General features: G+C 41.2%; 1 protein-coding gene across 9 annotated transcripts in view; it reads left to right on the plus strand.

The window, feature by feature from the left end:
- TLK2 (tousled like kinase 2) overlaps window positions 1-24,258 on the plus strand; it is a 103,390-nt gene extending 79,132 nt beyond the window's left edge. For 3 of the 9 annotated variants that reach the window (XM_060134765.1, XM_060134764.1, XM_060134770.1), the window contains 7 exons: window positions 2,793-2,884; window positions 8,432-8,521; window positions 12,186-12,355; window positions 13,582-13,720; window positions 17,310-17,421; window positions 19,260-19,367; window positions 20,111-20,388. In XM_060134765.1, the coding sequence (XP_059990748.1) occupies window positions 2,793-2,884; window positions 8,432-8,521; window positions 12,186-12,355; window positions 13,582-13,720; window positions 17,310-17,421; window positions 19,260-19,367; window positions 20,111-20,302 (903 nt within the window). In that variant the 3' untranslated portion in view covers window positions 20,303-20,388. Of the gene's footprint in view, window positions 1-2,792; window positions 2,885-8,431; window positions 8,522-12,185; window positions 12,356-13,581; window positions 13,721-17,309; window positions 17,422-19,259; window positions 19,368-19,500; window positions 20,090-20,110; window positions 20,389-20,494; window positions 20,672-21,516 lie in introns of those variants that run through there. The other 6 variants (XM_060134766.1, XM_060134762.1, XR_009537638.1 and 3 more) reach the window with 5 other exon arrangements.
- Window positions 24,259-25,136: the final 878 nt, after the last annotated feature.

Here is a 25,136-nt window from a genome sequence, read left to right on the forward strand (position 1 = left end):
ACATCATCACTTTCCATTTCCAGAACTATAAGCATATTTCTAGTGTACTGCTGGGTTTGATTTTCTAATATTCTGCTCGTATTTTTAATCTGTGATCGTAAGTGGGACTGGCTTATAGTTGTCTTCTATGTGCAAGCAGCATTGTCTAGCTTTGATGTCATAGTTATCCTAGAATGAGTTGTGAAATTACCCTTTTCCCATGTTCTGGAATGCTTTGCATTACATGTTGGCTACTTGAAAGTTTGTTAGAGCTAAATCATAAAATCACCTGGGTAGGTGTCATTTTAGAGGAAAACTATTTGACAACCTTTTCAATTCCTTCTACAAATATCGAGCTATTCAGATTTTTTCCCCCTCCTTAAGTCAGTTTTGGTAATTCATTTTTTCTGAAAAATCATCCTATTTCATCTTGATTTAAAAATATCGTGCATACCTTAGTTATTTCTCTTCTCTTATGAAATGTTTATTTTTGTATCTCTTGACTGATAGGCCAGAGATTAGTCAATGTTTCTTTTTTCCTCTGGAGATTAACTTTTTATTTTTGTTGATCGGATCTACTATTTGATTTGTTGTCTATTTCATTAACTTCTGCTTTCAAACCTTCTTTCTTTCTGCTTTCTTTGTGTTCATTCTTGAGTCATATACTTAGTTTATTTTTTATTTTTGGTAACTTTTTTGATTGTGATAAAGAACACATAGCATAAAATTTACCAATTTAACATTTTTTAAGTGTATAGTTCAGTAGTAGTAGGTATATTCATGTTGTTGTGAAACAGATCTCCAGAACTTTTTCATCTTGCAGAACTGAAGTTCTACCCACTAATCAACAGCTCTCCTTTTCCTTCTCTCCCCAGCCGCTGGTAGCCACAATTCTGCTTTCTGTTTTTATTAATTTGATTACTTTTAGTTAACTCATACGAGTGGACTCACACAGTGTCTGTCTTTTTGTGACTGGTTTATTTCACTTAGCATAATGTTCTCAAAGTTCATCCATGTTGAAGCATGTGACAAGATTTTCTTCTTTTTAAGGCTGAATAACCCTCAGTTGTATGTATATACTTCATTTTCTTTATCCATTCATCTGTCAGTGGACATTTGGGTTGCTTCCTCCTCTGGTCTGTTGTGAATAGTGCTGCTTTGAACATGCATATGCAAATATCTCTTTGAGACCCTGCTTTCAGTTCTTTTGGCTATATTCCCAGAAGTGGGACTATTCCATTTTTAAAATCATCAAAATTGGTTCTTGGGGCTTCCCAGTTACTTGTTAGTGATTTCTTCATATTTTTTCCTAATGTATCCTTCAAACATTTTAACACTTCTGAAATCTAAATGCCTCTGACAATGATGTGTTCATTAATGTAGTTATTCTTTTGCTGTTCTCCGCTCTCCAGAAGCCCTTCTTAGATTAGTGGTGGATCACAGTGCCTTGGATTCAGAAATAGGGTTTGGTAATTGGAGAAAATGACACTTGTAGTTCATTAGTGCTCTTACAAATTAGGTGTTATTTAATCTGGCTTTTAATAGCTTGAAATGATTCTCTTATGGCCATGATGGATACATGCATACAGGTGGACTTCATTCAGACTCTGTAAGAAAAATAGAGTTCAAAAGTTTCCATTTCTGTGAAATAAGATATTCTGTTTGAATTGAATGGTTTTTATATTTAAAAAATACTGGTTTAAATTTGGTATAAATTAGAAGTTTCTTTTATAATCAGGCCTCTCTTGTATCCTGTGCTTTCTTAGAGGTAGCTTACATCTTTAAAAGGTCTGTAGAACGGTAATCACCGCTATTCATGGACTGTATATCCTGTGCCTGTTGCCTTCATCTGTTCAAACATTTGTGGAAACTGACAGATAGGTGGTAATAGTGTTGAAACTGGAGTAGTAAGTTTTTAATCTGAACTTTAAAACCTAGGAAGAACTATTCATTCTAAAAGAGTTCCTCAGTAAATTCTTTTGTATTGGGGAAATCTATTGTAAAATGCTACTTACTTTTTTTCAAATTGTGATTTACACCAGGCATCTTCGAAAATCTATCCGTTACCTTTTTTCACCCCATAATATAGCACTACCTAGCTGATGTGGAACTTGCCAGCAGTGGTGGTCTTTGGGGAAAGTATGTCCCTTTCTTTGGACAGTGCTGGAGAAGCGATTTGGTGTGACTAACTTCAGACGTTGTTGTGATCCAAAATTGCTTTTTATTTATCCAGTATATAGGGGTGGGATTAAGTAAATTTAGCAAAGAGGTGTATCCTGGGGGTTTCTTTCTCAAGGAGGCAGATAGTCTATGTCCCTAGCATTTCAAAAGTGGCAGGACCTCTGAACCTAAAACTGCTCTAAAAATAAAGCCTATTAAAAAATCTTAAAAAAAAAAAAAAAGTGGCAGGACTTACTGTTGAAGAATGTCAGGTCCCAGTGTCAGCTGAGGGATGAGAGCCAGCTTAGGGAAGAAAGGTCCCAGATAAGGTAGGTGATGTCCAGAAAGAGAATTGTTTAGAAGTGACTGTTAAGGCATGGGCTGTCTTTCTGTTTGTGGTGTATGCTTGGTTTTATTTTCTAAACCCTTTGGTGCCAGTGCGTCTGGAGACTTCTAAATTATCTGATCACAAGTTTCAAGAAAGATGATTGCAACTCTGAAACAAGTGTATGTTGTGTTGTCCGCTGTTGTTGTTGTTTAATAATGCATTTTGGACTTTGAGTATGTTGGTCTGTTAAACAGAAGCTTCAAGTCAGTTGCCTGTAATTCTCGTTACCATTATCCAGAATATAATTTATTCCTTTTCTTTATAGGCATTTGATCTAACAGAACAAAGATATGTAGCTGTGAAAATTCACCAGTTAAATAAAAACTGGAGAGATGAGAAAAAGGAGAATTACCACAAGTAAGTGATATTAGAGTGTCTGATTTTTCAAAATTTAGTAATAATAGCTTTACATGCATTGTTGTTGTTGTTTCATTTAATCCTCATAACTGTCCTAGGAGAGTGAATAAATTTTCCATCTTACTGCTAAGGAAACTGATACTTAAAGAATTTGAGTAACAGTTAAGAAATGGCTGAGCTGGTATTTAAATCTAGACTTCCCTTAATCCAAAGCCAGTGTGTTTAACCATCCCCTTCCATTGAGCATCTAAAATTAGCTATAATAAACAAGTAAAGCCTCAGAAATTATTGTTGCTTGTCTGTAGAAACCAGATGTGAGAGTGTTCTTCAGTGGTCTGGGGACCCTGGGGAGCTCCGGGTGGGGCTTTGTCTGCTGCTTCAGTCACCTCGTCGTAAAGGAGACAATGTGGGGCGCCTGGTGTGCCTCGGTGGTACTTGTTTGACTTGTTCAGGCCCTCAGTGCTGAGCTCACCTTCCCCATCATAGTTTGCCCATCTCAGAGTTCTTGGTCTTCAGCGTCCAGCTCGCTGTGCTTTCCCCTCTTCAGAATGCCACTCACGGTGGCCCCCATCTGTGCCTGGGGTACGGGGTGAGAGGGTGGCTCTCTAGAATGAATAGTTATCACATGAGCGGGTGTGAATGTCTTTGTTCCACTGATGTCAGGCCTTGCCTGTCTCTCCTCTGAGCTTCAGAACATTGGAGTTCATGGTTCACTTGCTTTGGAGGCCATGCAGACTTAATTTGCTGTTAGGATCCCCACTGGGTTTAATATTGTTTCCTTGTTGTAGGTACAAATACTACATTAGACATGTCCTACCCCTGAAAGGAGGAAACAGCCCCTTTTGATGTAAAGCAGTCTACCTCCTTTCTATAAAAGCAGTTTTGTTTTTTTTTCCTATAAATAGTACTTTGCAGGGAAAAAGGCAGTGGACTTTAGCCAACTTTTAGTTAGCTTCTAAGTCTTAGTGGAAAAATAAAACATTTCTACATCATCAACCCATTCTTCAGGCATGGAGCAAGGCAACTCCTGCTCTATACCTACTGTTCATCCGGGACCTGGGAACTCTTGCTGTTCCATGCAGATTGGCAGTGGTGCTCAGCACTCGGGGAGAGAAGGTTCCTGTGGCATTAAGAGAAGTGGGGCTTAGCAGAGGTAGGAAAGTGGATGATGTGTGCTCTGTGCATGGCACCCCTCATGCGTCCCTTATGTGAGAGGCAGCTGCAGTCCAGATGCTTCTGAGGAGCAGTTACATTATTATAAATACATTCCAGGCATTTGACATGCAGGGACGAATAGCACGCGGCAGCGAATGCCAGGGAGCACTTGAGAGAAGGAAACCACATGTTATTCTGACCAGTTAGAAAAACGGTGAGAAATGTCCTTATTATATTGAGACTCAGAGTACCTAAGGGTATAGGAACAGTTCCTGCATCTCTTTCAAAATACCCTTCAGCTATCCTCGGAGCCTGTGCCGCAGCTTGTGTGCACTGCCCACTCCAAACCAGCTGACTCTACGAGGGGACAACCTTGGTCAACCTTGAGGAAGTAGTTCCTGTGCAGAGACTTATACAGATTTTACCTAGTCTCAGTATCCAGCTTTCAGGCTGATCTTAAAGAGAACGCTGGTGTCGAATACTGTAGTGACTGCAGGTGGGGTTGTGCTCACTGTAGCCTTTTTTTTTTTTTTTTTTTTTTTGCGGTATGCGGGCTTCTCACTGTTGTGGCCTCTCCCGTTGGGGAGCACAGGCTCCGAATGCGCAGGCTCAACGGCCATGGCTCACGGGCCCAGCCGCTCCGCGGCATGTGGGATCTTCCCGGACCAGGGCACGAACCCGTGTCCCCTGCATCGGCAGGCAGACCCTCAACCACTGCGCCACCAGGGAAGCCCCCACTGTAGCCTTTTGAAGCAGTGAGGGGTTGAAGTCAGGACCATGCACCTCCTTGACACATTTGGCAAGCTGTTTTGAGTCCTGACGGGTGTAGATTGGTTCTCTTTTCACATTTGTCTACCAGATGGAGTCACAGAGCAAGTGAAGGAGACAGTCTCGTTTTTCTGAGTTCTGTACCGGTTCAGCTGTGGTTCGCAGTGGTGCCCTCCTATTCTTTGTTTCCTCACCAAGGCGGGAGTCCTGACTCCTGAGCACCTTCTGTGGAGCCATCTGGGCAGGAGCTGTTTCCCAGTTGACAGACACACTGGGGAGGGGGTGTGCAAAGTTGTTGTGACCTCTTCATCCTTGAGGGGAAATTCTTAAAGCACTTCCACCTTTCTTTGAAAGATTTTGCTTGCTAACTGATATGAAATCATACTGATGAATTTCAGGCTACAAATAATAGTGAATTAGCAAAATGTTATTAACTCCCTTGAACTTAAATTAAGGAGGCTTATATCAGGCACCAAACAGATTTTAGAGAGTGCTTCAAAACTTCAGTGTTAAACTGAAAAGTAGTACACTTCAGTGTTGTGGTAACATTATGAAATACGAAAATGCTACTGTTACCCTCCATAGTAAGGTCTTTTGATTGCTTTTCGCTTTGTGGGGATGACTTCCAAGCCCCATCTGGAATCAGAACATTTATTTGGGTAAAAAAGAAGGAAAAATTCAAAGAAAATAGAAGGTTGTTCTATTGTTTATTTTTGAGTTCTGTTCTATACCCCCTTTCCTCTCCTCTCCCCACAAACACAAAGTAAACTGATTGTTTTACTTTTGCATTATTAAAGCATTAATAGGTATTACTCGATTTCTTTAACTCCCCAAAATAGCATATTAAGAACTTTATGGTAGGAAAAACTTCATATAAAGCTATCCACAGAAATAATTGTATCTGAAGTAGTTAGTATACTCTTTTTTTGTGGGGGGGGGCTGCGTTGCTACGCGCAGGCTTTCTCTAGTTGCGGCGAGCAGGGGCTACTCTGTTGCAGTGTGCAGGCTTCTCATTGCAGTGGCTTCTCTTGTGGGGGAGTGTGGGGTCTAGGCGCGCGGGCTTCAGTAGTTGTGGCTTGCGGCCTCTAGAGCGCAGGCTCAGTAGTTGTGGCTCAGGGGCTTAGTTGCTCCGCGGCATGTGGGATCTTCCCGGACCAGGGCTCAAACCCATGTCCCCTGCATTGGCAGGCGGATTCTCAACCACTGCACCACCAGGGAAGTCCAAAGTAGTTAGTATACTCTTGTATGATACTCTTTTCTAATTTTCTAGGATAAAATTATTGAAAGTCTAAATATAGATCCACTTAGAGTAAAAGACTAACACTTAAAAAAAGAAAAAAGACTAACACTTTAGTGGATAAGTTTTTTCCAGCCTTCTATTTAAGTTTCTGTATTTATAGTACATTAATCCCTTGGATGCTTAGTTGAAAGTTGAACATATAAAGGACATGGCAGAGCCTCTGCCTTGCCTGCTGAACCGTAAGGAATGGCCTTAGAGCCTGACGTGACGTTGAGGGAGTGCTTTCAGTGACACACAGAAAGTTTTCTTAGTTGGCGAGGACTTTGCCACTTTCTTTGATTCATAATTTTTGCCTCCTTTATTTTCCTCTATTTTTTATACCACGATGGAGAAATTGGTCTTTACTTTGAAAAGCACAAAAATCAAAAAGTTAAAAGGGCAGAGGACTATAGATTTATAGTGTGTGAGAGTAAGAAATGACTTAATGGTAATCTGTTTAGACCATAGGTTTCTAAATTTGTTTTCTTTTTTTAGAAACAGCATCACCTTTATTTTACCAAATGAAATATTACATGGAATCTTTTTTTTTTGCTGCACTGTGTGGCATGTGAGATCTTAATTCCCCGACCAGGGATCACACCTGTGTCCCCTGCATTGGAAGCATGGAGTCTTATGCACTGGACTGTCCTGTGGAATATATATATAAATATATATATATATATAGTTTGTCTATTTATTTATTTAGGCTGCGTTGGGTCTTCGTTGCTGTGCACGGGCTTTCTCTAGTTGCAGTGAGCAGGGGCTGCTCTTCGTTGTGGTGTGTGGGCTTCTCATTGTGGTGGCTTCTCTTGTTGGGGAGCATGGGCACTAGGCACCCAGGCTTCGGTAGTTGCAGCACGTGGGCTCTAGAGCGCAGACTCAGTAGTTGTGGGCGCATGGGTTTAGTTGCTCCACGGCATGTGGGATCCTCCTGGACCAGGGCTTGAACCTGTGTCCCCTGCATTGGCAGGCGGATTCTTAATCACTGCACTACCCGTGGAATCTTGATATGTGAAAAAGGACAGTGTGGAGCTGCTTTGGTGGGATGGGGGGGTTGGGTCAAAGCTACGTTTGCTTAGCTTCTCTTTGGAGGCATCCAAATCTAGGGAGCTCCCTTTAAAACTTCCAGTCCACTGCCATGATGGTGCAGGCCCACAAGGCCGGAGAGGGGGCATCATGGAGCTCAGACTCAAAGCCTGGTTTCTTGATCCCAGTGCCTCCTGTGTTCTAACGCTGCTCTGCCTCAGTGCTGGAAAGTTTTTTCTTTTCAGAAAGACATAAAGATGCTGATGAAATTAAGCATCAGAAGAAGCAAAAACTGCCAAAAATGGCCACTTGAAAAATAAGCCTAGTCAGACAAATTTCCATTGGGGAAGAATATTTAATTACTTTTAGATTCCTATCCTTCCCCTCCCTCTTCCCCTAGTCGTTCCTCAGCTTTTCTTTGGTTGAGTACTTTCTGTGTATTTTTGATATGCTAGAGTACATTTCAGAAAATAACACACTTTTTTTTAAATCATACTATGGAAAGTTTCCCTTTTCTGACTCTTGTCTTACAACAAAATGCCCCAAACTAAATGGTGCTAGATTACTTAAAATATAATAATATCCTATTACTCTCTTTGTAAGTGAGAACTAAATGTTACTCTTTTAAAATTCAGTATATGAATTTGCCAGATTATATCGTACATTTTTGTTCCTAATCTTACTAAATAATTTTAAATTGGAAAAGTACTAAAGAAGAAAGATGTTAATACATACATACATACATATATATATATATTCTTGTTATAAGAAAACTAGGGTTTCCATAATTTCAAACTTTTGATCAAATTAACATTTTCTTAAAAGAAAGTAAAGCTGATAGTCTTTTAAATTTCTTTTTGTAAGGAGTAGGATTTAAAAACAAACAAATACAAAGCACTGCTAATTGCCTTTTCTAACAGGTAATCCTTTTACCCAGTGAATTTACATGCTAACATTGATCCCCTTGATGTAACCCCAGGATATGTAACATTTATAGATAGAAAATATCAGCTTTAGAGGAAAGAAAAGAATGCTGTCTTTATAATTTTTAAAGTTCTGATATTTGGGTATAAATATAGAAGAGATTACCATAGAATGAACTCGAAAGGGATAAAAGGTTAGCACCTACTATTTTCTCAACAGCTTGGTAGATACTGGTAGAGAAAATAAGATGAAGAAAGATCAGGGGACTAGATGGACCTGAATGGAATGAATGTTCGGGAACAATGGAGAAGTGAGAGAATAAATTAGGAGTATCCTGGAAGAGTTCTAAGAGACAGGCCAAAATGCAAAATGTTAATTTTCCATTTTGTTTACAGGCATGCATGTAGGGAGTACCGGATTCACAAAGAACTGGATCATCCCAGAATAGTTAAACTGTATGATTACTTTTCACTGGACACTGACTCGTAAGTGCTATGCCATTTTAGCTTAGCAGATAATATTTTCTTGCAGTGTGTTGACTACTCATGGAATAGAGTTTAAATCTGGGTCCAGGAAATGCTCTCTGAGGGGACCAAATATACTTATGGGCAAATGATCATATTTGAATTCAGATTTGGGCCAGCAAGACGTCTCTTGGCCACAGGGTGTGTGCTCTTGTGTGCTGGTAAATGTTTAACAACCAGCTTGGTGGGGAGAGGCATAGGGCTGATTTGTACTGTTTGCCAATTTCTGTGGTATAAATATTCTGAACATGTCCAGTAAAAAAAAAAGCAGCTTTATCGATACATGTTTACATACATACAGTTCACCCATTTAAAAGTATACAGTTCAGTGGTTTTTAGTGTATTCACAGATATGTACGTTGCAGCCATCACCGTAGTCAATTTTAGAGCATTTTCACCACCTCAGAAAGAAACCCTGAACCTTATGCTATCGTCCCCCTATTCTTCCAGCCCCACTCCCTGCCGTAAGCAGCCGCTAATCTACTTTAGATTTGCTATTCTGGACTTTCATATGAATGGATCATATAGTATGTGAACTTCTGTGACTGGCTTCTTCCACTTAGCATGGTGTTTTTTCAAGGTTCTTCTTGTGTCATGTATCAGTACTTCCTTTTTATGCCTGGATATATTCCATTGTATGGATACACTACCTTTTGTTATCCATTCATCCTACCAGTGGCTTAAAAGCCAGCTCACGAAAGTCCTGAAAAGTTACCAGCTCTCAGAAACCGGCACAAATTGGGGCCAGCATACCACCGAGAAGCAGCAGTCAGGAGAGTCTCGCCCCATCCTGACGAGCTCTGATGGGCCTCTCGAACGAGTGCCAGCGGTGTGCCTTTATTGCACAATGAGAATGAATGTGGCGTAGCCCAGTGCTGCATCCTGGAATATAAGTTGGTTCAGAGGCTTGCAGGGATTTCGGTCCAGCCCTCTCACTTTGTAGGTGGAGATTTGAGGACCAGGGAAGTTAAGTGACTTGTCTGAGATCTTTAATAACCGTAGGCATTGTTGTATTTCATTACTTGGTATAGGTAAGCTCTAGACCTCTCGGTTTATCCAGGAGTTTAGAAATATTTCAGCATTTGGAGACATTTTCTCTGTTGGAGTCTGAAATGAATCAGGAGAACATACCTAGGTCTGGCCCACAAGTGTTTCCCTCCACCTCTCAGGCTGTTCAGCCTGTTCCAGACAGCAACTGTCTCAGAGGTTGCTGCACAGAGAGCCGGCCGACATTTAGAAGTGGCCCCAAAGGGAGACCATAATTCCCTTTGGAAACATCCACTCAGGGATTTCCCCTTTCCAGTCGGGTGCACCCAGCACAGCCATGTGTGTAGCATGGAGTGGGGTTCAGAAAACCCCACTGTAGTTAGAGAGCAGGTTTCCACAGGGTGGCTTACTGTTTTGCTTTCAGTAAGTTCCTTGAATACTAGGAAGGACACACACACACACACACACACACACACGCACCCCCAAATGTAAGTACAAAAACCGTTTCAAAAATAAATATAATGACTCGGATTATCTGCTGTTTTGAATTGTATACACACTTTTAACTAATCTGAGAAATTGAGTTGATTCTATGCTATTGTTAAGTTGTTTACTTTGTTCTTCCTGTTGTGTGTGTGGTGAATTTTTATCAAAAGTAAGTCAGACCATTGTTTTAGAAAGTCTTCTGAGAGTTGTTTGGGTATTAAAAGTGAGATTTTATTTTCAGCTTGCATTGGGTCCAGAATAAATTCACTAAGCCTGAGAGTCTTTGCCTCAGGTTTCAGCATATCAGATCAGAGAATCTATAAATTTTAGGCATATTTTCTCAGGTAGGGTGCTAGCATGCTAGGACATGCTATGTTTCATAAGAAGCATGAGCTGTTGTTCAGTTTGGGGATCCCACAGGACTGTGTGTGTCCGCATTTTGTTGCTGTGCTTTGTGAAGGCCTCAAACTGCCCAGAGCCCCATAGTGCTAGTCCTGCGCCTCTTTAATCTTAGCTGAGTTGGCCCTTGCAGGGTGTGTTTACCAGGCTCCTTTGTCAGTTGTTATTCAGTGGGGTTCAGCCAATGGGGAGATAGGTGGTGGTGGGTGGAGACCCCTCCGCCCAGCTGTGGTTGCAGTTTCCCTTGGTGAGTCTGGTTCTGGTTGCACCACCCTCCTCCCTTTGGCCCTCTGGCCTTAGGGTGCTAATGCCTTCCTGCTCTAGATGATTTCTGGGGTGCTCACTGGCCACTTTGTCTTCTCAGCTCTTCCGTCATTTCTGGGATTAGTTCCCTGAATTAAAGCCCCTCTGTTATAAATACTGGTTTTTATTTCCCAGCTAGACCCTGAGTGATTTACCCATATTGTCACAGCTTAGAATAGTTTAAAAGGTATTCATCTCTCAGGAAGCCTTCCTTTAGCTTATAACTGCCTTGGAAGATAGACACATGACCCTTAGTGGCACGAATGGTATGTAGTTTTAAATTTGGGTCTGTATGATATATATACAATGGAATATTACTCAGCCATAAAAAGAAACAAAAGTGAGTTATTTGTAGTGAGGTGGATGGACCTAGAGACTGTCATACAGAGTGAAGTAAGTCAGAAAGAGAAAAATAAATGCCGTATGCTAACATATATATATGGAATCTAAAAAAAATATATATGGTTCCGAAGAACCTAGGGGCAGGACAGGAATAAAGACGCAGACGTAGAGAATGGACTTGAGGACACAGGGAGGGGGAAGGGTAAGCTGGGACAAAGTGAGAGAGTGGCATGGACATATATACACTACCAAATGTAAAATAGATAGCTAGTGGGAAGCAGCCGCATAGCACAGGGAGATCAGCTCGGTGCTTTGTGACCACCGAGAGGGGTGGGATAGGGAGGGAGGGTGGGAGGGAGACGCAAGAGGGAGGAGATATGGGGATATATGTATATGTATAGCTGATTCACTTTGTTATAAAGCAGAAACTAACGCACCATTGTAAAGCAATTATACTCCAATAAAGATGTTAAAAAAAAATTGGGGTCTGTATGCTATACTGATACAAGTGAAAGAAAAAAACTCATACTGTGTAATAATACATTTGTTAGAACCATCAATACTGTACTTTAAAAAGCTCTTTTATACCTTGTGTGTTTAGCAAAGAGAAATCATAGTATGTGTCAATCTGGCAGGAGAGGTAGTATGCAACCAGCCCTTGGGACCTAGGCAAACCCTAGATTCTTCCTCACTGTCAGCACTTGAGGTCATATAAAATGTTTGCAGTGACAATTGTGTATTTGATCATAAGGTGCTTGTTTAGAAATGGAGCATTGTGTAGATAGTAAAAGAGGTATCTAGCTTAAATACATTACGGTTCCTGTCAGTATTGTTATAGTCTTGATTCAAGGAGAGGTATGCCCTGGGTGAACTTTAGCACAGCAGGTTCCAGCAGGAAGGGTGCAGACGCTCTTCACCAAAAGAGTAAGCAGTTTTCTTCCAGTAAACCACTCAGTTAGCTAATACCGAATAAAGAATAGAAGAATATTTTAAGGAGCAAAGAAGAAAGAAGTGAGAAGCTAATGACCTGACGTTTTCAGTTGGGCTGGTTTAGACTTAATCTGCTTGCTCTTACCCCACGGTCAAATGTTGGTTTATTTATGTTTAGGTTTTGTACAGTATTGGAATACTGTGAGGGAAATGATCTGGACTTCTACCTGAAACAGCACAAATTAATGTCGGAGAAAGAGGCCCGATCCATTATCATGCAGATTGTGAATGCTTTAAAGTACTTAAATGAAATAAAACCTCCCATCATACACTATGACCTCAAACCAGGTATGTCTAATTTTTAGGAGACAGTATTGGTAGTATTTCTTTGGTCTTATAAGTGATTTTTAACTTTATAAAGTTAGGGGACTTGGCCGGGGACCAAGAAGGCCTAATAACATCTGACTTTAAATTGCCTGGGTAGTGGGAATAAGAGAGTCCCGGCCACACAGCACTGGGTTTATTAGGAGGGTGGGTTGTATTAAATGCTCTGGAGAAACAATGCCCTTGTCTTAGAGCCAGGGCAGTTCATGATGTCAGTCCGATTAAGAAAGAACTGCTCTGGCAAGCTCAGTTTTGTTTTTTTCCCATTACTCACACTGCATAGCAGTTCCTCTACTCCAAGTCTCTCTGATACGTGCCCCCCACATTAACAAATTATTTTACACATACGCCTCCCATTTCATTAAATTCCGAGTGGAATTTTCCATCTTTTCTCATGGTTACTATCTAACTTTGATAGTCGCCAGTCGAGTAGAGAGCAATTAGACTTCGTACTTCTGTCTGTTGTCATTTTGAGCTGTTGCTTAGAAGTCTGCCTGTGTTGTCTGTAGACAGCTCTAACCAGCTGAGCTTAGGTGTTGGGAAGATTCCCATTTACCTCCTGGTGGGCACGGTTGTTAACTTTGCTTTCCTCTTCTGATAGCTACATGTTAAATCTCACTATTCACTATTCTTTAATTTTCTAGTATAATTCAAATGACTAAAAAATTCATCACAATGAAGTGATTTTTTAAAAAGATGGCTATTGTGTGATTGGGTTTTCTGTCACTGAATCCATTACATTTTCCTGCCCCAGGAGCTGTAGGTGGCACTGTGGTACTAGCTTAGATTCCCTTGTATGTTTTCTTTGATTCCCCCCCCCCCCCCCCGAAACTACTGTCCTAAACAGGGTGGTTAAGAGATCCTTACTGAAAGTTCGGATGTAACTTTCCCACTATTTTTGACCAACCATAGAAGTGATACTTTACTTTGGCCAGTTAATTATTTTTTTCCACTGCTCATAGTGGTGGTTTTGGCACATTAAGCAGGTGATTCTTGGAAAAGAGAAATTTGCCGCCAGACACTTACAACTCTCCCCTAGCATCCAGAGTCCAGATCGTTTTATTCCAGAGATTTAAATGTTTGCTGTTATATGTAAGAGTTTCAGTTCAGTTGTCCTCTTCTTGCCTGTTATTACCTTGGTTTATTTTAATTAGTAAGTTTTTTATTCATGAAGTTTTTTATCTTTTTAGGTAATATTCTTTTAGTAAATGGTACAGCATGTGGAGAGATAAAAATCACAGATTTTGGTCTTTCCAAGATCATGGATGATGATAGCTACAATTCAGTGGATGGCATGGAGCTAACATCACAAGGTGCTGGTACTTACTGGTAGGTACCTGGGAGATTTGTCAAGTTGGCTGATGGAGATGTGGCTGTGCTATACTGAAGTGTTGGTAATTATTAATTAAACTACATCCTGTCTGCTTAGGCAAAAATGCTGTATACCATAGTAGACTTTCCTCTCCAAATATTTACTGTCTTTTCAACAGTTTGACTCTTTGTATTTACATGAATTTGTCTTAATTTTTCTTTCTGTTCTTGAAAAACCATTGAGAAAGAGATTATGTGGGGCCACGTGTTTGAGTTGTTTGTTTCCTCCGTAGGTTTGCCCCTACTGAGTAGATAGAGGATGAGGTTGCTCATGCGTATGTAAAGAATGGCCTTAAATTCTTTTCAGAATTTCAAATGCAGGTCTCTCTCTTCATGAGTTAATGGGATGAGGGATTTGTTTTTAGAGTTGCCTGAGGATGGTGGACTCTCAAGAACTAAGGAGTGATGAAGATTAGGACGTAAAATAACCATAGCATCCCTTGAAATCTAAACAGGAGAACACAAGCATGGTTTACCAAGAAATTTGTCCATTTCTGGCAGCCACGTTCTAAAAGGTTTTGAGCCACATTTCTTCCTGTCTGTTGTCACTCATCTACTCCCCAGCCACCCCACCCCAGCTAGCTCTGCCTGCCTGCTCTATGCCCTATCCTACTCTGCCAAGTATTACTTTTGACAGTGAGAACCATAAAAGATACCTGCAGCTCAGGCATTTGGCTTTGTGATTGTAAAGGCATGTTACCAGAGCTTTCTTTTCACGTCTGCGGCGGTGACACAAAGCCATACATTGCAATGTGTAATTCTGAACATGGGAAAGCCTCCAGTAGCACTAAGGGAGGGGGAATACATACTGTTAAACCCCAGGGTCAGTTGGCCAAGTCACTTATGTTTGAGACTGAAGGGCCCTGGCCCTTAGGAGATTAGTGACTCTCTCGGAATGAGGTTGTTGATCTGAAACAGACAGAGAAGAGGGGGACGTCAGTCCTGGTCTTACCACTCCCATCATATTAAAGAAAGACTCAATCATATCCTGCTAGAAACACCATGTACACAAAATTTCAACATTCCCTTGCTCCGTATTGTTTGTGGAGATGGTACCTATAGTGAAAATCAGTCCCTAAATTAAAACTTTGAGATTCTAGGTTTAAAATAGAAGCTACATTTACAGTGTTTATTCACTTGGTGGTGGTTGTGGGTTCCTGTCAGTAAATGATACAAAAATATCTGTTGTTGGAAATTCTGGAAGCAGGTCTATACCTCTGCTATATAAATTCACCAGAACTTGGATTTTAGCTTTTCATTTGATAGCTTGTTCTTTTTTAAAGGTAAAGATTTTTCATGTTTAAATTAATTATCTCATTGCTTCCTATTGCTGTATTTGCTAAGCTATAAAATTCAGTGGTTGGAATTTAAATAAAAATATATAATGTTTGGGATTTGCTTCAAAGTAATCTGTTTGGGGGAGGTGGAGAGGGGTGTATAAGAGCAAAGATTTGCCGCATCTTGACAATTATTGAAGCTGGATGATGTTTACGATTCTTTCTACTTTAGATCATATTTGAAGATTTTTTTTTCATAATAAAGAGTAAAGTAGAGAGGGAGCTACTGAGAAAATTAATATTATGGGTTTCTATGAAGGTTTAAAAAGTCTCCATATTGGTGTTTATAATCACCATCCTCAATATGTCATCCTCGTATTATGTCCCAGAGACACATAGATAGAATGGGAGGACATAACAGATTTTAAGTGATTGTTTGCGGCATTTGGTTGTTCCAGAATTCTTCTACATGGAATACTACTTTTAAATAAGGAACCCCTAGACTAGGCCTTGAGAATCATTTTTCTCTATGAGGATTTTATCATGATGGCGTATGCAACTTTGTTTGTTTTTTAAATACAATTTAGTGTAGTATCTTAGAACTGTCTTCTACTCTCCCTCCCAGAGTCCTTGATAAGGACTTAGAATGCTTATTATTTGGGTGAAGAACTAGTGTATTTCTTCTTTTATAGTTGGGGAAACTGAGTCCTAGAAAGTGATATGCCAGATTTGTACTGTTAAGGGACAGTGTCTATTTGGCCAAATTATTGCTCTGCATTTGGAGAAGTCCAACAACCTCTGTGCTTCCTCACCACAAACAAGAACTTACTTTTTCCCTACTGCTTCCACCAAAGAGTTATAAGTACATTAAAAAAATCATTTTAGAATCAAGGTTCTATTTGTTATTTATCCAAGATCATATTTAAGTTATGTATATTAAAGAATCAAGAACCATGAAAACTTACGGTTCAGGGAGGTTTTAGTGGCATTTGGAAGAGCTGTTCTTTTTATAGATTCTTTGTCTATATTTTTATTTCTTTGCCTTTCTCCCCCACCCCCCTTTGTGAGTTCTCTGTCTATATTTTCACTTTTCAATGTGTGTTTTGGCTAAAAGCTTTCATTGTGAAATAATAATCTAGGTCAGTGGTCTTAATCATTTAAAAATGACTGTTAAAAATAAAAAGGAACAACCTGAAACTAAAATTCTTTAAAAAAAAAAAAAAGCCCATCATCTGAACATTTTCTGCCTCTCAACTCTTGTGATTCTCTTCCAGCTATACATTTAGATTTTTATACCAGAAGCACAGCAGGGTTTATAGTAGTTTTTCACAGAATTGATTTTGCCAGCATGAAATCTGCAGAAATCAATTTGTTATCTTCAGAATTCTGCCTTCCAGCTGTGCTATGGTGAAGACTCCAGGCAATGAGGAGAAACATTTTTATTTCGTTTCCTAAATGCTAAGAGGCACTTACCTTCCACACCATACAATTTGGTGTGGTTGGCTGTCCAGCTAGTCTTTTTAGAGGCCAGGGGTGGGTGGGGAAGGAACGAATTCAGATGAGGATTGAGTTGGGCTAATAACTAGTAGTTTGTTTGGCTTTTTATGCACTATTTGTTAGTCTCCCATAAGCCCCTGATCACTCTTAAAGTAGGGAATGTAAAATATCCTTTCATAATATGAACTTCAATGTCACCATTGACTATAATTGTAGTTATTTTTAGTCTAGATTTCCAAAAGAGGCTACCTTAAGAAGACAGAATAGCCACTCCCCTCAGAGATTTGTACTGGGTCCTGAAGTCATTTGGACTTTTAAAGGAGTAATTTATTTTGGAGACATCTTCTTCTGCCAGCCTGAAAGGAAATCACACCACTTCTAGTTGTATTTTAATGTTTGTTGCTGCAGCTGTCATAAAAGGGAGTGCACTTCTTTTGTGCTCCCTCTCCTTTTAAAAACTTGTTGAATGACACCTGTATTAGGCACAGCACTGGGAAAGGAGGCTGGGGTGGGTAAAGTAGGAACTAGGGACAATATTCACCTCTGTCCGTAAGTAAGAAACGTGTATTTTAAGGCTTTATAATAGGACATTGCTGCCTCCTTAAGTTAGAGTGTCTTTTCATCTACTTTATCCAGATGGGTCTAAGTTGGCTTTTCAACTGTTAAGATTCAGATATTTTTATTTCTAACAGGGTCTTTATTTTGCCTTTTTGTAAATGTCTTAGATTTATACAGTCTTTTTTCTAAGAATTTTTATTTCCCTTTTGTCCCAGGTATTTACCACCAGAGTGTTTTGTGGTTGGGAAAGAACCACCAAAGATCTCAAATAAAGTCGACGTCTGGTCAGTGGGTGTGATCTTCTACCAGTGTCTTTATGGAAGGAAGGTAATGAAGACAGTTGGATGTGGTGGCTTCTGTCTTAGGTGGTGCATGTACACGGTGGCATTGTGTGGATTATTCTCTTGGAGTTAATCATTGGGTTATACAGAATGGAATCCTGAAAGTTGTGGTTGGAAGAAAATACAGACTTTAATTATAAAAGCTTTATGCATAAGCAGAAATTTTCAGGCCCAGGGCACCTAATGAATTCTGCGGAGCTGTTGAAGACATGCATTTTTTGCTGTTCTCAGATCCAGTCTATGTTTTGATTCTGATAATATGTACAGGGAAAAATAGTTACTAAAGTATACAGTCTTCCCAAGAGCCATTCTTAAGGGTCCCAAGAATTGAAACTTGAAAAATCTGCAAGGCTTCTTATTGCCAACCACCCCATTAGTTAGAGCTATTATTAATAAAAGCATGCTTTGTATTTCTGTACCGGGTAGGTGACATCAGAAAGTACTCATTGTCTGTTACTTCTGGTAAAGGTGATATATTATTTGCGTAAGTAAAAATGTAGATGGTAAACTACATCTAATGAATTGTCACATTTGTATTTTCCTTATGAGCATAATATCTTGTATAAATGTATATATTGGGATCCAGTTGTATGTTTATATTCTTATTTCTGCTACCGGTGTGTTTGTGTGTTTTAGCGTTCCCCATTGGGCTGTGGGTTTAAGCCATTTGGGAGTTCTACAACTCCCTTAGACTCCTAATATTTTGATTACAATCTCCAGACCAAATTCTTAATTCAGATCTCAGCTTCCTCTTTAACTTCTCCTTGGATTTGTTTCTTTATTGTACCTATCTAATGTGGGGAAACTATTCAGAACTAATAGGGTTTAATTATCATTTATACTCTGATATTGTGGAAGTGCTGCTGATAATAGTAGTAGAGGTTATCTAGAAAGAATCGTGATCTCAGTAGAAACACTGTAGAGATGACACTAGGTGTGAACTTATTTTTTTAGGAGTTTATTAGAAGATAGCAATTTGTGGCACAGATGAAGCCACTCACTGAGTAGCCCCGACTCTGTTTTTTCCCCACTTTGTTGGTACCCCTCTCCTCTTTCACTTCCTTTCCATTTCTTCATCTGTGTCTCGGGTCTGTCAGCGGCACACATATATATTACTTAAGCCCACAGGTATCACTCAGGGCAAAAGAGGTTGCTGGTTCTTGCTCTGAATCTTCTTTATCTTTGCTGTAAGCAAAGCTTAGCAGAGGTGTTGTGATATAGCAGATGCTGCTTCTGGTCCCAGCTCTGCCTTAACCTAGATATTGGAATTTGAGCAAGTTACTTCAGCTCTGAGCCTTTCCATCCATTATCTATAAAATGAGAGAATTAGAGGAGATCATCTCCAAAGTTCATTCTAGCAGTTCTTGTTGAGCTGTGTCTTCTCCTTTCCTTTCTCTTTGGTTTTGAATTGTGTTCTCTCTCTCAATTAATTAATTAATTTAAGGTTGCGTCAGGTCTTCGTTGCTGCATGTGGGCTTTTCTCTAGTTGTGGTGAGCGGGGGCTACTCTTGGTTGTGGTGTGTGAGCTTTTCATTGCGGTGGCTTCTCTTGTTGCGGAGCACAAGCTCTAGGCGTGCAGGCTTCAGTAGTTGTGGCACGTGGGCTCAGTAGTTGTGGCTTGCGGGCTCTAGAGCGCAGGCTCAGTAGTTGTGGCGCACAGGCTTAGTTGCTCCGCGGCCTGTGGGATCTTCCCGGACCAGGGCTCAAACCCGTGTCCCCTGCATTGGCAGGCAGATTCCTAACCACTGTGCCACCTGGGAAGTCTGTGTTCTCTCTAATTTTAACCAGAGGCATACCTTTGTTTGTTTTGTTTTTATATGATAGCCTTTTGGCCATAACCAGTCCCAGCAAGACATTCTACAAGAAAATACTATCCTCAAAGCTACTGAAGTGCAGTTCCCGCCAAAGCCAGTAGTAACACCCGAAGCAAAGGTAAGTTTTGATCCATTGGCCAGCAGAAATGTCTGCTTTGCTTTCTCTATTATTTCTCTGGGTAATTTGTCCAACCCCTACCTTCTTCTTCCCCTCTCTTCCCACAACAAACATTTATTGGGTGCCTATTAAGTACTAGACACTGTTCTAGGTAGTGGAAGGAGCTGTGACTGTGTGGCAGTGAACTGCACAGACAAGGTCCCTATACTTACGGAGTTTACATTTTACTAGGTGAGACGGACAATAACTAAAAATGAATACGTTTCAGGTGGTGATAAATGTTTTGAAGAAAGCAAATTGGAGTAAGGGAGTAGAGAGGGGGGAACCCATGGTCGGGGAAGGCCTCAGTGATGAAGTGACTTTTTTGAACAGTCTTGACTGATGTGAAGGTGGGAGCCATGTATAGATTTGGGAGAAGAATATTCTGAGCAGAGAGAAGTGAATAAAGCTCAGATGTGAGTGTGAGCTTAGCAGGTCCACAGAGCAGGCTGAGCAGAGGGGAGAGTAGTAGGAGAGGCAGCAGGATAGATTGTAAACTGATGGAAGGCAGTTGAAGGTTTTAATCAGGGCAACTTTGTGATCTGATTACTGTTTCAAAAGCCTGCCCTGGAAGCTGTGTAGAGGGAAAGTTCAAGGCAAAAGGAGTTTATTTGATTGGTGTCCATCCCAAGAAAACCTTCCAGCTCCAGGTATCTCACTGAGAAAGCTTAATTTTTTTTTTTTTTTTTTTTTGCGGTACGCAGGCCTCTCACTGTTGTGGCCTCTCCCGTTGCGGAGCACAGGCTCTAGACGCGCAGGCTCAGCGGCCATGGCTCACAGGCCCAGCCGCTCTGCGGCATGTGGGATCTTCCCGGACCAGGGCACGAACCCGTGTCCCCTGCATTGGCAGGCGGACTCTCAACCACTGCGCCACCAGGGAAGCCCAGAAAGCTTAATTTTTAAAGGCCAAGGATCCTTATGTTCATTTCTGTTAATTTGTTATTTTCCAAATGCTTTAATAAAGCAACTATGTGTAGGTGTCTTTGCTTTTGAAAAACCAGGAATTTTGTTAATTAAACATGAAAAAAATAGAAAATCAGTAGTTCATTTTATGTTTTAGATATATTAAAATAGACTTTACTTTTCAGAGCAGTTTTAGATTCACAGCAAAACTGAGTGGAACATAAAGCATTGCCATATACTCCCTGCTGACTCAGCCACCCCATCCGCGGATGCACAGCCTTCCCCCTGTCAGCATCCTGCACCAGAGTGGTACATCTGCTACGATCAATGGACCTACATCCAGGCATCATTACCACCCGAATGTAAAGGATGGACTTTGGATGATAATATTTTAGATTTTTTTAAATTGATTCAATTTAAAAGAATTATGTTATAAGGCTGTGATTAAATAGAACTGTCTGGTTAAGAAATAGGAGAAGACAGATAATCTACGTAAGGGCCTTTGTGTTTAAAATTGTAGAAACTGAGGCTACATAGCTCTTCGTACCTAGCACAAAGGAAACCTCCATGTTGGTAGTGAATTAGGATTCCGAATCAGTAAGTTTTTATGTCTGCAGTACTCTTGAGGAGACAAGTCCTGTTCAGGTTTTCCTTTACTACTTAGATGTAGTAGTGCCTGATCATTTGCCTGCTGATCTTTCAGGGAAAAATAAGATACACCGAGAAAGCATTTACCCATCTGTGGCACACCGCAGTGTTAGTCAGTATTGGTCTCCTCACCCTGCACGTGGTGATAGTTTGTAACTACAGTTTCCACTTCCTCAGGAAGTTCACACGAGACCGTGGTTTGTAGATGCAGAACTATGAAGTTGTACTGTGCCCGTGCACATCAGCCGAGGCAGAGAGGGGGAGTTTTGCGCTGGTCTTTGTGCTTTGGGGACAGAGATCTTTAGAGGTCGTGCCCCGTGCCCCCTCGGGAATGGCTCAGGCGCCTTCGCTGGGGAAGGAACCAGCGGCCACAGAGAGGTGCTGCGTCTGGCACGTCTCTCCTGGGTCTGCCTAGTGGTTTCCAGGCAAGGCCCTAAAGCCCCTTCTCTTTAGGAGACGTTTGTTCTGGGCCCTGGCAGCTGCTACAGAACCTCCTGGGTTCCCTCTTGGGGTGCCAGGATCATCTGCTTCAGGCTTCTTCAAGAAACTTTCCTTTCAGGCGTTTATTCGACGATGCTTGGCCTACCGAAAGGAGGACCGCATCGACGTCCAGCAGTTGGCCTGTGACCCCTACTTGCTTCCTCACATCCGAAAGTCGGTCTCCACAAGTAGCCCTGCTGGAGCTGCTATTGCATCAACCTCTGGGGCGTCCAATAACAGTTCTTCGAATTGAGACCCACTCCTAGCCACAAACTGTTCAACACACACAAAGTGGACTAATGGCATTCAGCAGCGGGTTTGGAACATAGCGAATCCAAATGGATCTCATGAAACCTGTACCAGGTGCTTTTATTTTCTTGCTTTTTTTCCCATCCATAGAGCATGACAGCATCGATTCTCATTGAGGAGAAACCTTGGGCAACTCTGGCCAGGCCTCGTAGGAAAAGGCCCCGCCCAAGGTTCCGGCGTCAACGGCCACTGCGTGTGGCTGCTCTGAGTGAGGAAAAAATTAAAAAGAAAAACTGGTTCCATGTACTGTGAACTTGAAAACATGCAGACTCAGGGGGGGGTCCCTGATGCAGTGCTTCAGATGAAGAATGTGGACTTGAAAATACAAGACTGGGCTAGTCCAGTGTCTATATTTAAACTTGTTCTTTTCTTTTAATAAAGTTTAGGTAACATCTCCTGAAAAGCTTGTAGCACAAAGGCTCGGCTGGGGATGGTGTTTGACTTCGGAGGAAAAAAAGTTGCTCTTGCCTGTTAAAGGCACTAGAGTTAGTGTTTTATCCCTAAATAACTTCAGTTTTTAAAAACATGCAGCTTCCCTCCCCCCTTTTTTATTTTTGAAAGAATACATTTGGTCATAAAGTGAAACCCGTATTAGCAAGTACGTGGCAATGTTCATTCCAGCCAGATGCAGTTTTCTCCTCCGTCTGGTCTCCTGTTTGCAATTGCTTCCCTCATCTCAGTAGGGAAAAAATTGAGTGGGAGTACTGAGATGTGTGGGGTTTTGCCATTGGACAAAGAATGAGGCTAGAACTCTGCAGCTTGGAGTCTCTCTAGGTTTTCAGCTATTTCTTCACAATTTGAACACTTGACGGTTGTCCCTTTTAATTTATTTGAAGTGCTATTTTTTTAAATAAAGGTTCATCTGTCCATGCAGTCCTCTTGGATTCTCTGAATGTAGTAACTATTGAAACTGTTCCAAAGGTAGGCAGAAAATGGGCTGGGGAGCCCGATGCTCCAGGGATCAGGAGTCCCACCCACAGTCTCGTGTGTGCTTGCTAAATGGTGTACATTTCTTGTTAACCGTGATATTAAAACTTGATCAGCACATAAGCTTTCCTCTGTTAGATCTTTTGGCAGGAAACAACCTCCAAACCCCTAAATTTTGTGGGTGTGTGCTGGTGTGTGTGTCTGTGTGTGCATGTGCACACACACACTTTGTCTAACTCACTTTAATAGATTCATTGAGTGAAGTTAAAAAATAATCTCAAAGGAAATAGGTATTTCAAATATGAACATTCTCTTGGAACTAATTTTTTAAAAATTTGGTTGTTTCTGAGATGTATGATCAACTGAAGATGGAGCTGAAATGGGAGCTGCATGGCCCCACTGTGCCCTTGAAACAGCAGAGCACTCGACAGTACAGGGGGAAGGAGGCCAGAGTCTGAACATGTGGTAGCCAGCTTGGAATGTTACTGACATATGTGGCAAAAGGGCTCAGCCAGAAATATTTAAAGATGCAGCATTCAGGCATCTGAGTTCCCTAGGCAGGGGGGAGGGCAGTCAGGAAGGGTAGAGAGCTCTCAAATGACTCATGACTAGTATTTCTTTTACATGTGAAAAATGCCAGTAGTGACACATTTTCTAGGACCTTTGTTTGTTTTGTGGACCTGCCCCACTCTCCTCAGTGTCAGGAGATCTTAAGGGACGATGGAGTGTTCCATATTGGAGAGAGGTTCACGGATGTATTGTCCTGTGGAACTCTGAAGGGAAGGAAGTCAGCTCCAGAGTCCTTGTTGCCCCTAGCTTTCCAAAGCGATTTTATTGCAGTATATGTATTTATACACATGTGTGTATCGTACCTTTTTTTTAAACCATTACTTTCAAGCTGCTAATCAGAATACCCATGGGGTCTCAAAGGTTGAGCACAACACTGAAAGGATGGTGTCTGTATATGTGAAAAGATGGATGAAGTTGAGACCATGTTTAAACTTACTCAAGATAATTAAGTTCTGTTCCTCTATTCTTCCCTCTCATTCAATGATCCCATCTCATTCAATGAAGTGTTTAATTTTTAACTTTCTTTTAAGGATGAAGGAATGCTGCATCTTTAAGACTTCCCTCTAACTTCCTGCCTCCTTTCCCCCAAGTTCTTATGAGTGAAGCTGTAGGAGTTTATTTGGTGATCTACCTTTTCTACCCTCATTTTGAAGAAGGGATGCCCTCTCTTCTTGCTTTTATTGGGTCTAGGGCTTGGTTGGAGCTGATTGGGCTTGGTTGAGTCTGGCCAAGCCCTCTTTCCACTGCATGGATAAGCCCCAGGGAACATGCAGAATGTTGACCTTTTCTAGACTTGTAAGTAACCAGTGAAATCACTAAGTGGAGTTCTTCCATGACATATTTTGTTAATATGGGTTTCACTTTTTCCAAGGATAATCCCTCATTGCCACAATGTTGATTTACTTTAAACAATGACAGAAAAATGTGTACTAATTTGTAATTAAATCCAGCCAGACTGTTGGCTTTTCCCAATTTGGGGGGTGGGGAAAATATTAAAATAAGTTTTAAGAAGTGATTTCCCAGCCTCTTGATTTTACTCTAGTCTCCAGCTTCACACGGGACCCTTACCACCTAGAGTATAGCTAGAGGAATCCTGGCAGCTGGCAGAGTCCCAGTGGACGTTGCAGGCATGATGGGAGTGTGGGATTCATGCAACATGTTTTATACCCCTGATGTGCCAACAGCTAGGCTTGTGGGTGGGAATACAGCAATGAACAGAATGGGGAAGGCCCAGCCATGACCATGAGCTCACCATTCAGGGGTAAAGGCACTGGGCCCCGGGAAGGGATGGAATACAGGGGTCGAGGAGAAGGACTTGGGCTCTGAATCTTCCATCGTGACATGGGCAGCTTTAAATAGAGAATCGCCAGTCAGAGCCGTACGCACCCCACCCTGCGGCTGACCTGGACACATCTGCTGTCCTTTTTTAGAGGGTTTGTTTCTTGCCTGCTTTCTAGTCCAGGAAAGACAGGGTTTCCTCCAGCTGAGAAGATTAGCAGTCAAGGAGCTCTTGTGTTTCTTAATTTAGAAAATAACTGTCCTTAAACATAGTTATCTCCTTGAATCCTAGAGCTAGAAGCAAGCTTTGGGTCCAGCTCCTTGCTCCTAAGAAGGCGAAGTTTACAACTAACTCGACCCACCTTTGGCAATCTTTTGCTTTCTGAGAATCTTTTCCTTCTCTCCATTACTCATCATTCCAATCACTCAAGCCCTCTTCGTCTGTAATTAAAATCCACGTGGGGTTAAGTGGGAGAGAGACATGGTGCACAAACTAGCTGTTCTGTTTTAGTTTCTTAAGGCAGAATCACCTAGAGGTTAAGAGCCTGGGCTTTAGAATTAGGTCTGGTTCAAATCCCCCTTCTGCAAGCTTCAGGAATATCTCTTTGCATGGTT

The sequence above is a fragment of the Lagenorhynchus albirostris genome, chromosome 20, assembly GCF_949774975.1.
Source record: "Lagenorhynchus albirostris chromosome 20, mLagAlb1.1, whole genome shotgun sequence".
NCBI classification, from domain to species: Eukaryota; Metazoa; Chordata; class Mammalia; order Artiodactyla; family Delphinidae; genus Lagenorhynchus; species Lagenorhynchus albirostris.